Genomic DNA, 15,354 nt, shown 5'->3' with positions numbered 1-15,354 from the left:
GATAATCAAAATATTCCCACTCCCCAAAGAAAGCCCCGACCCCAAACCAAGCAGAAGTATTCAACCAGCCTACAGAAAGAATTAGTGATAGACAAAGGCTTGGGATCCAGTCAGGTGAAACTGGGAAACAGGTATGAAAGGAGGAGGAACACACAGAGACATAAATGCATGGACATGACTACAGGACATACGTGTGTGGTGCAAAGGCACACAGTGAAAGGGCCTCGAGTAAGCACTGACTAACCTTGCTCCACATAAAGCAAGATTGTCTCACCAGTGTGTTGTTGCTCCAGAATTAGACAGACCTGCTGAAGCTGTGGAACTACAGTTAGGGGCAAAGCACGCTGCAGACATTTTTGTACTGCTCCCAGGACACGAGCTAACAGCTCTTCACAGAGACCTGGCACACAGGGGCAGCTTCCTGACTGAAGGAGCCCCCACGCTGCAGTCTGCTGTGGGGGTGCAGATATGCACAGAAGCATAAAGGCCTCCAAGCTTGGTGAAGTTCCAGTGAACTTCCTTTCCTCTCCTAAAACCACTCATCCCCTAAGAGCACTGGGTTGCCTCTGAAGGCAAAAAAAAATATTATTTTGGAGCAGGAGCAGAACAACCTGAAACAGAGTCAAATGCCAAGTAAGCTGTTAGCCCAAAACACATCTAATTTCAAGTACTGTTTTTTCTGAACTGTGAGGAGCCAAATAGGAAGTCCGGAAGAACACTGTGGCCCTCACAGAAACCAAGCACAGGGGAAAAGCACAGGGCTAGGGCTGACATGAAATCAATGGACAGAGGTGACATCTTTTCTTAGCCTTAACCATGCAAAATTAGTTTTAAAATGTTTACAAACCATTTGGATTTTGTTCTCTTGTGGCTACAGCACATGAATGACCTTAACCAGGTGCACATCACTGCCCTCTCCTAGCTGGAATGAGTTTACCACCTATGTAGTACAGTCCCAGTGTCACTAGAAAATTATTAATCCTCAAAGTAGTGACCGTGGGTCCTTTCAGCACAAGGCAAACGCTGCCTTAACTCAACTCTGTGGTTCAGACAGCAGCAAGCCAGCCTCCTGCAGCCCTCAGTGGCCGCAGATTCACAGACTTACTGCCATTACGTTCCAGTGTAGCCAGACAAAAAAGCTGAGCAGACAATCACACTGCCAGGGAAAACAGCAGGCTGTTCCCAAGGATGGGTTAGAAAAGGGCAACTGCTAAATTTTTTAGAGAGCAACTTGTAACAAAAATGAACTCATCCCTAGGAGGGCCCAGGGCTTCAGCTCGATTAAGAGACCTCTTCTGCCTACAGTTCTTCCTGAGGCCTCCTGGTCTTGGTTGTAACAACAGAGAAATCCAGGATGCTTAAGCCCCTGTGGATGAGATATGACTATTGTAGACACACAGATTGTATCCAAACAACTTCAATGCAATTCCAGTGTAATTTTACATTAGGACCTCTCACTTTTACCTTTTCTTTCCTAGTGATCACTTCAGCATCAGCTTATGTTCACACTTCTCTTTGTGCAAGGGTAACATGCTCACACCATGCAGATGACCAAGGTGCAGCGAAACTCCACTGATTACCAAAAACCCACCCAATCTTCTGTGTAGGTAAAACTGACAAATCCAAATGTTGCCTCCTTACTCTAATGAAATAGGGTCTCTAAATGACTCTGCTGGAGTCTCCAGGCATCTGCAGCATTTCAGGGATTGCTAGCCCAGCTCTTTTCGTTATTATCATTCTCCAGCCAGCCCTGCTTCCTACAGCCAGGGAACCGTGGACTCTTAACGTGCTCTAGGTTTGGGCTGTACCCCATTTCCTAATGCCATACGTGGAGGTGATGCCAGGTCGACAGAGTCAAAAGGACTCATCCCAAAAAGTGATCAGTCAGAAGCTGTCAGCAGGTTTATGTCAGGAGGTTCACATTTCCTGTATCTAGAGATCTTGTGGTGGTGGGTCAGGTGTACTGTGCTTATTTGGACTCTCAGGCAGGCGGGTTTTGGATCCTTATCCCACCAGCAACCTGCAGAACCATGTGTTTGCTGGGTGTTTGTAAACCAAGAGCAAGGAAATGTTGCAGCTAGCACGAAATGGTTGCCACCTATTGAACTCCAGGACATTCCCAGGCTCCTTGTCCTTACCTTGTAGTAGCTCAGTGCCATGAGCAAGGGTAGCCCCCATGACCTGACTACCCTTCATCTTGTCCTCCTCTCTTTCTTGGCTGCTTAAAGCATGTCTTGTTAGTAAACACCATAAATTCTTTAAGATCTAGGGGCAGTCAGAAAAAGTCTAGGATGTGGGAAAGGAAGGAAAGAAAAAAAAAGACTGTGCTAGCTGTGAGTCCTTTCCCTTTATTATGAGGGAACAGGGTTAAATGCATCTCTTCTAAGGGAAACAGCAGCTTATTTCTAGCACCACTAAAGTATTTTGCGGCCTCTGGTGAGAGTAGGTGAGTGGAAGGACAGGTTCAGAAGCTTAAACTATGCTAAATCAGACAAACTTCTCATCTGTGATGGAATTTGAGCACTGAGCTGTCAAGATAATTGAATATTTACAGTAATTCTTCTTCCCTTGCTAGAGATTTTCTTCTTCAAAACTTTCCACACGAAGCTCTTCTGGAAGGAGAGGGGATTGGCACACGCAGTGTCTCCACACGACACAGCTCAAGACTGATGCACATGGGGAACACTGTCAGGGTGGGAAATGGGACAGCGGCACTGGCTGCATGCATGGGGTTCATCCTGCAGAAGCAGGGGGATGCCTGGCAGGGAACACCTCTCCACTCGAGCTCTGCCTCCCCCCCCCAATCTTGAGGCATCCCACCTGCTCCCTGCCTCTTTACATCCCTCTGACGCACACCTACCTGCAACATTTCCACCTCTCATTTTAATCTTTCTTCCTAATTCCCAGTTTTGCCATTGCCCCTTGACTTTCCTTCGTATTTTTCCACTAAGTTAAATCTGCTCAGCTGAACACACAAAGGACCTGGAGTTAAACAGAGATGAGACCAAGCTACTGCAGGGAACAATTGAGCAATTTGTTAGCACGCTGACTCTGTCCAGAGTGTGCGTGGTCTCATGTACCTCTGTCCTGTGTCACACCACTGGAGCAGACAGCGAGTACACAGGGACAAGGGGGCATGGAAACCTTTGATGCTCGTGAGGCCTCAACAACACCAGAACAGCTTCATCAGCTACAGCTTGGCACTTGTTTTGTCCTCTGCACCTGTGAGCTCAAGAGTGGGCTTGGGTCTGCCTTGGCACTCGAGAAGAGCAGCGCTCGTTGTCCAACAGCAGAAATGCACGGCCAGCTTGGCTCTGTGCCAGGCACAGGAGAGCAGACTGACCAGCGGGAAGGAGAAATAAAGATAAGACTATCTAAAATAGGCAAAGTGAGAATATGAAAGCCATGTAAGGAGTCCAGAAAATTCAGACTTTATCTGCTGCACATGTGACCCAAGATAATGTACTTATGCAATGCCTGGCTAGCTGCTACCTCACAGTTACATTCAATGAAATCCATTATTAAAACAGTTCAAACATTACCATTTACCTCTTCATATTTACATCTCCTTATACCTTTATTAAATACTTATTAACTTTCCTAATCTTGGCTTCTGAACTTCTATTTGCTGAAAATTAGCAGCCAAGAAATGGTATTTAAAACCTATTCTGAAATCATCCGTGAAAAATACTGAGGCAGTATTTTTCTTATGACACAAAGCCAATATGTTTTTGTCAAATTCAAAAGCTGCCTAATTCCCTTTCTCTGATAGAAGTTTTCAACTGAAATCTAATTAACTGCAGTCTAATCAATTAATATTTTTTGTCAAATAAATTTACATTTGGCACTGAAGGCAAAAACATCATGGCTGTGACTTTCTAGCTGTAATTTCAAACTTGCTATGGGTCTCGGTGGGAAGTGAAGCTTTTCCTGCCTGTGGACTGCCATTTGATCCCTACATCTATGAGCACCTGATGTGACCAGGGCAGAAGACTTTGATTGGTCTCTGCTCTGAATTCCTTCAGAGCTTCAGTTTCTCAGCTATGTCAGGGCTCAGGGTGTGTCCTGTACTGTGGCTAGATGGGATTTAATCAATGTCTTCTGCGTACAAGAATATGCCTTTCTGTCCTTGGCTCCTTGATTTGGCAATCACATTTTACAAACTGGAATTTCTACCACTTTGAAGATCCAGAACATAGGAGTCCATAGGGAAAATATAAGACTGTCAGTTTTCCCTGACTGAAATTTTATTCAGATATCTATGCCAAAAGTTGGAGCTCCAACATCTCTCCATTTACCAAAATGTCTAGCCTCTTGTATATAAGCCATCCCACAGCTCAAATCTTCCACCTGAAGTTTGTGGGGTGGTGGGAGACTGATTTATCCCTAAATTCTTCCACTTCAGTCATATACACCAGAGATTCCACCAGCCAAATCTGTGCTGTGGAAAGGGAAGGCAGGCAATAAAATCCACTTCCTGGGGTCCACAACTGCCTGGATAGTGGGGACCAGCAGCACTGGAGTAACAGCAATGAGGCAGAAGGAAGAGCACACAGGCAGGAAAAAGAGCACACAGATGAAAGTCTAGAGTATGGGGCACATGTGGCATTCAAGACACCTCCTGTCATCCCTTGCTAAGGCTGGACATGCCTGAGCTTGTACACAAGGAGAGCTGGAAGATGAATCCAATCTCTTGTAAATCCATCTGGACATATTAGAAGCAGAGCCAGGAGATTTTGATGAGGCCTGATCAGACACTGGGCAAGAGAGGAGGACTACTGCTGCCACTCAGAGCCTGCAGCCACAGGATGCACAAGTACCAGCAGATGCAGACAGGCTACTTGCCAGCCCAGCAGGGCTCCCAGCCAGGACCTATTTTTTTAAGATTTCTGCCCCATGCCCACCATTTTGCCCTACAGCTGGAGCCATATCCTTATTTTCCCCAAAGGTCCGGTGGGCTACAGCGAAAGTTAAAGACTCTTTCATTATCTGGACTTGATCTTTTGCTATATGGACATTGTGTTGCAGGAGGCACAGGGCTGCCAGGCAGATTCCAGCACTGACCCTCCTACCAGATCACTTGAGATAGATGAATAGATAGATAGATACAGATGTAAGTACCTGAAGAGCAAACTGTGCATTTGTACCCCTTTTGTACCATTTGGTGCCTCTGGGGCCAGGCTTAAAAACACACCCTAAACAGATGATCCAAAATCCTTTCAACATCTACCACAGAAAAAATGGAATAACACATTAGGCCTCCAAATTGCTCTGCAAACCACAGTGTACTAAGCTAAGTAGTCCTGCTTATCTCTTTTAAATTTAGAGCTCATTATGCTGCAAAAAGAAAACTCTCTGCTGACATGAAAGCTGAAAGATAGAAGTAAAAAAAAAAAAAAAAAAAGCCTTGCTGGTAAAACAAGAAATGCAAAAATTACACTCTTTTTTCCTCATTTATAAAATATAATAATAATAAAGAGTCTATAATTCTGTTAGTAAAAAGACATTTCCTCAGGGAGCAATAGATCAATTACTAATTACACAGTCAGCTCCTGAGCTGTGATGCTTTATATTCTTAAAAAAATAACCTGCAACTCTCCCCCCTCCAGTACAAAATTTTTTTTTACTTTTTTTTATATTGCTGTGCAAGCAAAAGCTGCTGAAAGCTTCCAGAGACTGTAAGACTGGTCCCTTGCTGCCTAGAATGTGATTATTTCACACCCTGGAACACTCAGATTTCTTTCCAAACTGTGTACTAAGAGAAAATGTCAGAGTTCCTTAATAGTTTCAGAGACATGATACAAAAAGACATAAGCAGGTTTTCACACTGTGATAAGAAAGCCAGAAGGACTCGCCAAGCTCAGATGACTGAATACGAGTGATGGGGCCTCACTTAAAAACCAAGAGTCAGAACACGGGCTCTGAGCTCTGTATTTCACTGCTTAGGGAAAAAAATAAAGAAGAAAAATAAAAAAGAATGTCTGCATTTTGGTCCGGTGAGCCTGCTGGTTTTACTTATTTTGGGGGGGTTTGTGTTTGTTGTTTTTTTTTTTTTAAATAAACCTAACATTCACATGGTAAGGAATTAGCTTTCAGGAAGGCAAAAAAGCAGAGGCAATAATTGAGAACTACACATTATGCAGGCAGGGTAGCGCTGCCTCCTTGTTTTCATTCTTCTCTGGTGTGATTCATTTCGTTTTGATGACTGCTTTCATTTCAATATGTTGCGTATCTAGGGATAGTTTTACTGGGAGAAAGCAAATGAAATAATTAGTATCATTAAGGAGGAAAAAGCGAGTGCATGTTCGAGGGGAGGGCTGTGCTGCTGCTATTTCTACCTTTGGTTAAGATGCTATTTAGCCTGCTGCTTGCTGGTTTCCATCTTTTTCTGATCACTACTCGAAACACCTAATTGCTATATTTATTACAGTTTTCTTTAACTTGCCATAATTTTATAGAAACTTCTATTTGGCATCGAACATTAGCTAACTAGGATTTTCTGAGCATTCTGCTGTTTACCCTGCTGCTAATAAGTATTTAATGATCTGAGATTTTAAAGTCATAACTATGCAAATTCTGGCCAGGTCCCTGAACGACTGTAGTTAATTAAAAGCAAAGAAAAAGCAGAAGATTGGCAACACACTTCCCCATCTTGTGAGATTAAGGCCAGTTGGTGTTTTTCAGGCTAAGAGGCATCTTCCCAGTGTGGAAGGGCACCATGCAGTGATGGATTTGTTTCCTGGAAACAGGTGGGCATTTGAGGATGGGGGGCTGGTACCTCACATCCTTCAGAGAGCTGCCAGTTGCCTTTCCTAGGCTGAAATTTAGAGGGATGAACTTGGGGCTGTAAGTGCTTTCCATGTAAGGAGAAAGTTGGTGTTCACAGTGATGCTGCACACGTTTGAAAAGAGCTTGGATGGATGAATTTGGGAAGCATCATCACTGCAAGTTTATGGAAAGGATGCCATATCTAAGGAATTATGGGGAACAGAACTCAAGGACAGCAAATAACTATCAGAAAGAGAATGTAAAAGTAATATCTCAGTTAATAGAAATACTTTCCAGACTCCTGGTGTGGAAGCTGCATAAAGCACTCCTGAAGAAGCAACTAGCCAAAAGGCACGGGGAGTGAGAAGAAGTGTTCTGCTCAGCCTAGGGGGCTATCAGGCTTGCCTGAGAAGAGATCTTCAGCTGTACAAAACCTTCTCCAAAGGCTGCATAACTACTCAAAAAGGAAAGGATGCTTTGGACGAGAAATGGAGATACCAGGAGAGCCGTGCTGCCATACTATAGGTGAAACTAAAAAGCAAATTTAGGAAAGCGTTCAGACTACAAGGACAGTATTTATCCATGCTGATGTGTTTTGAAACTAATTGTTTTTCTTACCATGATAGATATACCACATATTATAGACTTGGATTTATGTCTCTTTCTGAAGAAGTTGGACAATAAATATTCAGCTGAAGTCCTTAGTCGCACATTCTAGCCAACAGGCAAAAAGGTGACAGAGGAGTTTGGTAACAAAGTGCTGGCTTGGCCAGCCACAGAGAGCATGAGACTTGCAGAGCACTGGGCTAATCCTGCCCAGAAATATTAACCAGCATTTCATCAGAAGAAAAATTAGGTTTTAGAGAACTGAGAGAAAGACCAGTCAGAAGATTGCTAAATGAAAGACCAAAGGGGAAAGTGATAAAACTAGGAAAAGAGTTAATTCTTACAGAACCTCCATGTCAAGAACAAAACTAATCAAGGCACTAAAAGATGTAAAGAGGAGAAAAATAGTGTCGCCTATACACCAGTGCTAGGGGCCTGAGTAATAAAGAGAATAAGAATTGTTCATTTTATGAGCACAATGCCTAAATGGCATTAGGAAGGCCTGGTGGGAAAATCTGCATGAAAGGAATATTAAAATCCAGGATTTTAACCTAGTAGGGAGGCTCAAGTGGACAGAAAGAGAGGGGAAGTAACACACTCTGTCAAGAATGGCATTTTCTACTACAGAATCAGCGACAAAATACTTACAGATTAATCTTCTGCCATGTAGAGAATTCCTCCTGGCTAGAGAAATGGGCTGACAGGAGCCTCATGAAATTCAACAGATGAATGCAAGGTGCTGCATTTGGGCTGGACTGATGGATAGTGGTGCTGCTGAAAAGGAGCTGCCAGTCCTGGGACACGGGTGACACACAGTCCACGCAGGGAAGGACAGTGACATACCAAGCTGCACCAGCCATACTGCAGCAGGTAGATGAGGCAGGGGTTATGCCCCTTACTTTGCACTTGGTAGACCATATCTAACATAGCACATTCAGTTTTGGCCCTCCAGTAAAAGGTGTTGATAAATTGAAGCAAGTTCAGGGGAGGGTCACCAAGGTGCTCAGGGTTGGTGCATTTGTCCTGTAAGGAGAGGCTGAAGGATGAGGGCTTGTTCAGCTTGGAGAGGAGATGATTTTGGTGGGACCTACCAGTAGCTCCTTGGTAGCTACAAGGCAGTCAGCGAGGAGATTGAGCCAGAATCTTCACAGTGCCACAGGGCAGGAGAACAAGACACAACAAACATAAATCCGAAGAGGAAAGGGAGGTTCAGACTAGTTACAGAGATACATCAGCAGTGAGGGTGGGATGGTGAGAGGTGGTGCCATCTCCATCTGTGGTGGTTATCAAGACTTGTCTGGACAACTCTAACTTGAGTTTGTTGTTGACCCTCCTTTGAACAAGACTGGAGTGGAGACTCCACAAGGCCCTTTCCAACCCTGATTATCTATGATCCTGTGAATGTAATTAGGTATGTCCAGATCACACCAGAAGAGAGGCTGACTAGCTCTCTTGATAAAAGCACTCTCCCCATCCATCTCTAAGAATTAAATTTGAGCAATGCATTGGAGGTACCGAAATCTCCTTGCAAGTTCCCAGCCTTACAAATCACAGAAAATCGTATTCAAGAACGGAAGACAGAGAGAGATTGTCTATTAAGTTATTAAAAAAAAAAAAAAATTATAGAACTTGATTACATGTGTTATGTCCAAATCATGCAAGGTCATCAACAGTACCAGATACGTTTGGTGGATTAGTGAGGCCACATTCATGAATTTGAAACCATACAGAAACAGCCACAGAATCATAAAATCATTTAGATTGGAAAACACCTTTAAGATCATTGAGTCCAACTCAACCCAGCCAAGTCCACCACTAAACCCTGCCCGTAAACACCAGTCACATCTACACATCTTTTAAATAGCTCCATGTGTCAGACTAGCCAGACTTCAACTAATGAGCTGTGGAGTACAGTCAAGTGGTGTTTAGGAATATTTATCAGGTGTCCAAGAAGCTTCAGTAGAGACAAGAGAGGTGAACAGGCTAAAAAGATAGTACAACATAAGTGAAAGCAAAAGCAGCAACGGAATAGCAGAAGAGGGGAAGGTGATACCAATGAATATAAATTAGGAGATGGACTTGTAGAAAATTTGTAAGAGAACTGAATGAGCGCATAAAATGGCATAAGTTTTGGAACAAGATAACAGAATTGTCACTAAGTGTAAAAAAGGCAGAAAACATCAGTTAAAAGTCCTCTGGGGAAGGTCAGATGATGTATGTGCACCATTGATCATAATGAGCTAATTTCAGCTCCAGCTGTGATCAAGTATTTTAGGCTGTGCCTAAATAGGGATTTTCTAAGATAAGCAAGCCTGGACAATTTGTATGCAAGAGTTTTAAAAGAGACGGCCAGAAAAGATCTGGACCAGTACTGATAATTTTTGATTGCACTCAGAAAACTGGGAAAGCATCCAAGGGTCAAAGGAATTCTGATGTTATGCCAGTACACAGTGATCTCAGTGACTGGACTGATGCTGGTGACAGTACAGTAATGAAATTTTCAATATGCATCTTGAATAGATTATGGATTAAAAGTGGATAACAAAATTAGCCATACCCAATACAAGTTTAAGGAAAAATAGACATCATCAAACTAATGTGCCGTAATTTCTTATGAGATTACAAGTCTGGTTCACACAAGTAATTAGGTTGATATGGCTGGAATGATATGTAATCGTCATGACATACATTAGCTAGAGAAAAACTGTCTAAGTAATAAACCTCACATGCAACACTAAATGGGGATTCATTTGTAAGCAGATGTACTTCTGTAATGCACAATTCTTGCCACTCTGTTCTTTATTTATTTATCACAACCTGACAGAAAACTAAAAAAAGTCACCGATGGATTTTACAGTTGAGGCATATTTTTGGGAGAACAGAAAAGAAATGAAGATGACAAGTCAGGGACAGAACAGCATGAACTGCTCTGGAAATGCAAGTAATATGTATTCCAGGGTGAAAAAATGGAACCAACATACATCTGTGAACAAAGTTTACTGTTCCTACTAATAGGAAGGGGTTTTCTCTCTTCAGAAGAGGAGACAGGAAAAAAAACCCCAACCAATCAAGCTTGGAGGCAATGAAGAAAGCAGCTGAATTAATTGATAGCGAGGTGCTGTGATTGAATGGATAGGCAACTGCAATACTTGGCTATAGGAAACAGGAAATTTCAGGCAGGAATAGAGAGGCAATATTACAACCAAAGGCACTGAAGCAGACTGAAGCACTGACAGAGTACTGTGTCTTGTTCTGAAGTCCACCACTTTTAAAAGCTGTTTAAAAACACCAAAAGAAAAACTCAAAAAGCCAAAATATCCAAAATGCCATTCCTGACACCAAAGGTAAGGTCAAGATGGGATTTGACCACAGTTTGAGACCTACATGGCAAACTCCACTGTGATAATGGAGAGAGGTAAAGACAGCACTCTCTGAAAGATAGACCACCCTCTCCTCAGCCAATGGAGTTCATTTCAAGCAACAAGTAGTTAAGAAAAGATTTTGGGCATATTTTGGGGACACACCTGTAATCACAATCACCCCCCCAGACAAATAGTGAAGTCCTCTGCCCCTTAATTTACCATGTCCCAGGGATGCCACAGAAGAGGGCAAAGACAGACAGAATTCCCACCACAGATTGTTTATTACAACACTTGGATCATGAGGGGCAGAACAACCACTTGGTCCATGGAATTCATGCCCCCAAGGTCGGGGGGACTCTCAGATCAGACATATAAAGGGATGATATCCCCCTTCCTAGAGGGACAGTGGCATCATCTCCAACCTCATGGGAATGCAACTGTCTCACAGACTAGAGCGAGCAGGGAAAATTTTTCCCTCTTTTCTTGCTAGAGAACTGCCTGGCTTAAAAAGTTGATGAGTATGAGCCCAGAAACAAGTGAGTCTTCCCCTAAATTCACACACATATAGACTCTGGCTGACATTTCCAATTTGATTAGCTTTCTCATTATCTCAACTTTCAAACCATCATAGGCTCTCAACTTGAGGAAGCTGCCCTCTGAAGTTGCCTCAGTTCAAGCTCTCCAAACGCACCCATCTCTGTGGGAAACAAATGACGACAGACAAGACCTAATCACAAATGGAAGGGAAGAGGGACTCCCACCAGGACAGCTGGTGTGACGAGCACAGTCTGCTTGAAACGTCTGGGAGCTTGCAACCTCCTGTCACCAGTGAGCAGTTGGGAACGGGAGCATCGACAAGCTGAATCTGCAGCCCTGGCTGTTTGTGCACACAAGGGCACTGGCACTCTTCAAACCAAATTGCCTCATATGATTTTTGGAGCTCTGAGGGGAACAATGAGGGAGAGCATTGACTTTTAACTGTGGTTTTGGTTTTTTTCCCTAACCCTTTTAGAAAAAAAACATGTTGAAGGTGGTTAGGGGAGGGAGTGTTTGAGAGGGGAGAAAGTTCTGGTGATGTCAGCTCCTATTGCCATGGAAACGGAACATTTTTAGTGACAATGGAGTCTTCCTCCTTGAGCTGCTGGGTTGCGTGGGGAGCAGGGGCAAGCAGGGCAGGGGCACACGAGGGAATTCAGCTAACTACAACTATAGCTTCTGGCTTTCCAAGGAAATAACTACGAATGATTGCCTGAATACATGGTTTATGTAACCAAAACACTGTCTGGGGCCTTAGCAGCAAATAGTCATTATGCTCTTCGATAAAATATGCTGTTGTGCAGTGAGCCAGATGGAGACATCTCAGCTGCCCAGAATGCCCCACAGAATGGGCCCCTCCTGAGCTTCACTTTGCCATGCTACAGTTTATTCTTTGCAACTTTTGCTGCCTTGCTGGTGTTTATTTGGGAAAGGGAGAAGGGCAGAGAAAGGGCTGGGAAGTACAGTCCTTGTTCTTGAAACTGAGAGAAGCTGCATATATTCTAGCTGGGCATTGCTTCCCAACATCACAGATGTTTCCTCAGGAGCCAAGTTTATGACCTCCCTCAGAGAAAACAAGAATCCAGGATGATGAAAAGGAGAAGGCTCTTAGAGAAAACTGATTAGCCTCTGATCAGGACCTAACTCACTGGCGTGGAGAAAATGTGCAAGACCTAATGCTAGGTGTCTTCTCTAAATCAGAATGCTAAGGCAGCATCTGGACCAGAGTAAGCTGAAGCCATGATCCAGGTGTGGGATCAATAAGGATAAATGTTGGAGCTTACATTTGAGGTTAAGTAAAAGCCTACAGTATGTAAGGACAAGTTAAAGCCTTGGGTTTTATTTAAACAGCGCAGACAATTTTAATGAATTTCAAAGAATAATGAATTAATAACCACAAGCTTTTATAACTCGAAATACATTATATAGTCATTAGTTCTATATAACTAAATGGAAAAATCTTTCTTTAGCAGAAGTCCTTTGAGATCAGATATTCTAATGAGATTACTATCATTTCATTCTGACACCTCATGAGGACAATTGAATAGAAATCAGGCAACAAATTTCTTTCAGTTTTGGACGTGAAATAAAAAATCCTCCACACAGATTATTTTGTATGTAAGGAGTTGATTTGAAGTCTCCTTGGCATTGAAAGTAGTTCAGATATAAGCTTTTTTTCCCTAGTACTGCTATCAGATGCACAAAAGACTCTCTCTCTCCTCAAATTCCTGCCAGGAATGGTGACAGAAGGAAATATGTAAATAGAGTTTGCTCCCTTCTTGTCTAGGTAGTGTGGATTTTGCTTATTTTCTGCATGAATTATTTGAGCTCACCCTCTTTCATTTAGTATTGGCCCACTGATTTCACCATCTCTTCAGATAGCACCACTCTCTTACCATGCTTGCAGGGACCCCAGACAGAGCAAGACCCCCAGTTCCCAAGCCTTTTTACCTCATATGCTGGTACTCCTGTGCCCACCTGGAGTAGAGTCTTTCTCCCAGCACAATGCAGCATCTCACCCACTCAGAGGAGCACCATGGGCTCCAAGGTCCCCTTTTCAAACCTATCCAGCTTTTCCTTCCTCAAAGGCTCCTCTGCTATGGTCTTGCTTTCCCTGCATCCAATCTCCAGCAATTTTGCCACCAGGAGCTCAGGCTAGAACATACAATGATCTGGCTTTTCTTAGCACCATGCCTCAGGGGCTTTAAGTGGCACTCCTCACATCAGGCTGTTTTAAATCAGATGTTAATCGAAGCAGGCTCAGCTTTAAGAAAGGTCTTCCCATCTCACACATATTGTGTTAATTTAGAAAAGCCTACAGCTTTCATCTGCCTGTCCTCCTTTCATGCACAACCTGACCGAGAATCAGCCTTCAAATTTTTACAGCTTCACTGAGTTTGAAAATCTCTGCTCCTCCCAGAAGCAAACAATTATCTGCTCCTCCAGAGGGAATGACTTTCAAGTCTTGCTGTAGAAGAACTCTGTCAAAAGCAAATATAAAGATGGTGCTGCTCCACACCACGGGGGAAAACTCTGCAAAGTGAGCTCAAACTCACTGCTAGCTCAGTCAGTAATACATGCACTTCCAGGCAGCAGTGGAGCTGGTAATTCCTGGCTGCAGAAAAAGAAAATTGAGGGCTTCTCTCTGAAAAGATGTTAGCTTTTTTTTCTGTGAGAAGAGCAATATTATATATTTATTTCTGATTTTTTTTTTTTTTATTATACCACAAGGCATTCTAATTCAAAATTAGAATTCTGGGAAAAAAAGCACATCCCACTGCTATCAGAAATGGACATTTTGCTGTGCTTTAACAGGCAGATTCTGGTAGACTTTCCACTTGATACATGCAGAGGGGAAAATCAAAGCTTCACCATAGCAACTTTGTTGTAAAAAACCCTCAAATGTCAACTTGTCCCAAAAGTACAGTGGGTAATGCTGGTGCAATACAAAACCAAAAAGCCCTGAATAAAAAACCCCTACATTCTTACCCTTGAAACACTGCTGCTGGAAACAGAAATGCTAGCTTTAAATTGGTTCTGGTAAAGGTTACACCTCTTCTACCCAGACATTTTAAAAACACAAAAAACCAGAAACGTTTCTGGGTAACCTCTTCGGCTGGTACAAATTAACACCCTCTCCTGAAGTTGTGCTAGACAGATGGCTGCACGTCAGCTGAGGAGTTAAGCTACCTTGTCTGCTCTTTCTTCCATTGGCTGCTAACCCCAGCATGCCCAATTCCAGTTTGGCAGCTGTACCAGAGCAGCACCAGAGTAGAAACTTTCCCCTCAGTTACATCATTTCTGTTCCATACAAGGCTCTAGTAAACCCAGAATAAACAAACCCAGAAACTATCAACCTACCCAGCCATGACAATGAAGAAATCCAGGCGGTTCCAGGTATCTCCAAGGTAACACTTCTTCCCAAAGATCCCCAGGGCCACCATCTTTAAGACCATTTCCATGGCAAAGAAGATAAAGATGAAATCGTCAAACACCTGCCAAACAGAAACCCAAGAGCGTATTTGACAAGCATTCTCAGCTGTGGACTTTAAAACACAGAATGTGAGAAAAATACTAGTTTCAGTACTCCTGAAAATGAGCTAGAGGCAGGGCTGGAGAAGTTTCTTCCATGTAGCCCTGGCATCACAGTTTCCTGCTGCTCAAATTCAGTGAGGGCTTTTGTAGTTTTTTCACCCACAGGTGAAGTAACTGATGCAGACTCCGAGACTCCTTACATAGGCTTGAAAAGTGGTGTTGGTTCAGCACCAGCAGATCTAAACGTGGCCAGAAAAACACTGTTTTTCCAAGATCCCCCCCCAGGAGGGACTCCTCATCACATTGCTGCAGATGGCTCAGCTGAGGACATAGTGCAACTCCCCAGACAGCTTGGACAGCACACACCCATCACAGAGAGAAGCTTCAGATTCCTGAAGGCTTAGCCACAACAACACTGTGGATGACACCCTTTGCTGTCACCTTTTCTTCGGGGAAGCATCAAGCACAGCTGGTGTGTTCACAGGCTGGATGCACTCATGGTGCTTCTAAGTGTTCCTTTTATTTCCTCTCCCTTTGGGCATCCTGA

General features: G+C 43.3%; 1 protein-coding gene across 4 annotated transcripts in view; it reads right to left on the bottom strand.

The window, feature by feature from the left end:
- Nucleotides 1-15,354, bottom strand: part of CACNA1I (calcium voltage-gated channel subunit alpha1 I) — a 164,852-nt gene that overhangs the window by 68,963 nt on the left and 80,535 nt on the right. For all 4 annotated transcript variants that reach the window (XM_032106585.1, XM_032106586.1, XM_032106587.1 and 1 more), the window contains one exon: nucleotides 14,634-14,767. In XM_032106585.1, coding sequence (XP_031962476.1) covers nucleotides 14,634-14,767 — 134 coding nt within the window. The remainder of the gene's footprint in view (nucleotides 1-14,633; nucleotides 14,768-15,354) is intronic.

The sequence above is a fragment of the Corvus moneduloides genome, chromosome 4 (assembly GCF_009650955.1).
Source record: "Corvus moneduloides isolate bCorMon1 chromosome 4, bCorMon1.pri, whole genome shotgun sequence".
Taxonomy (NCBI): Eukaryota; Metazoa; Chordata; class Aves; order Passeriformes; family Corvidae; genus Corvus; species Corvus moneduloides.
This window is presented reverse-complemented; position numbering and strand designations above follow the sequence as displayed.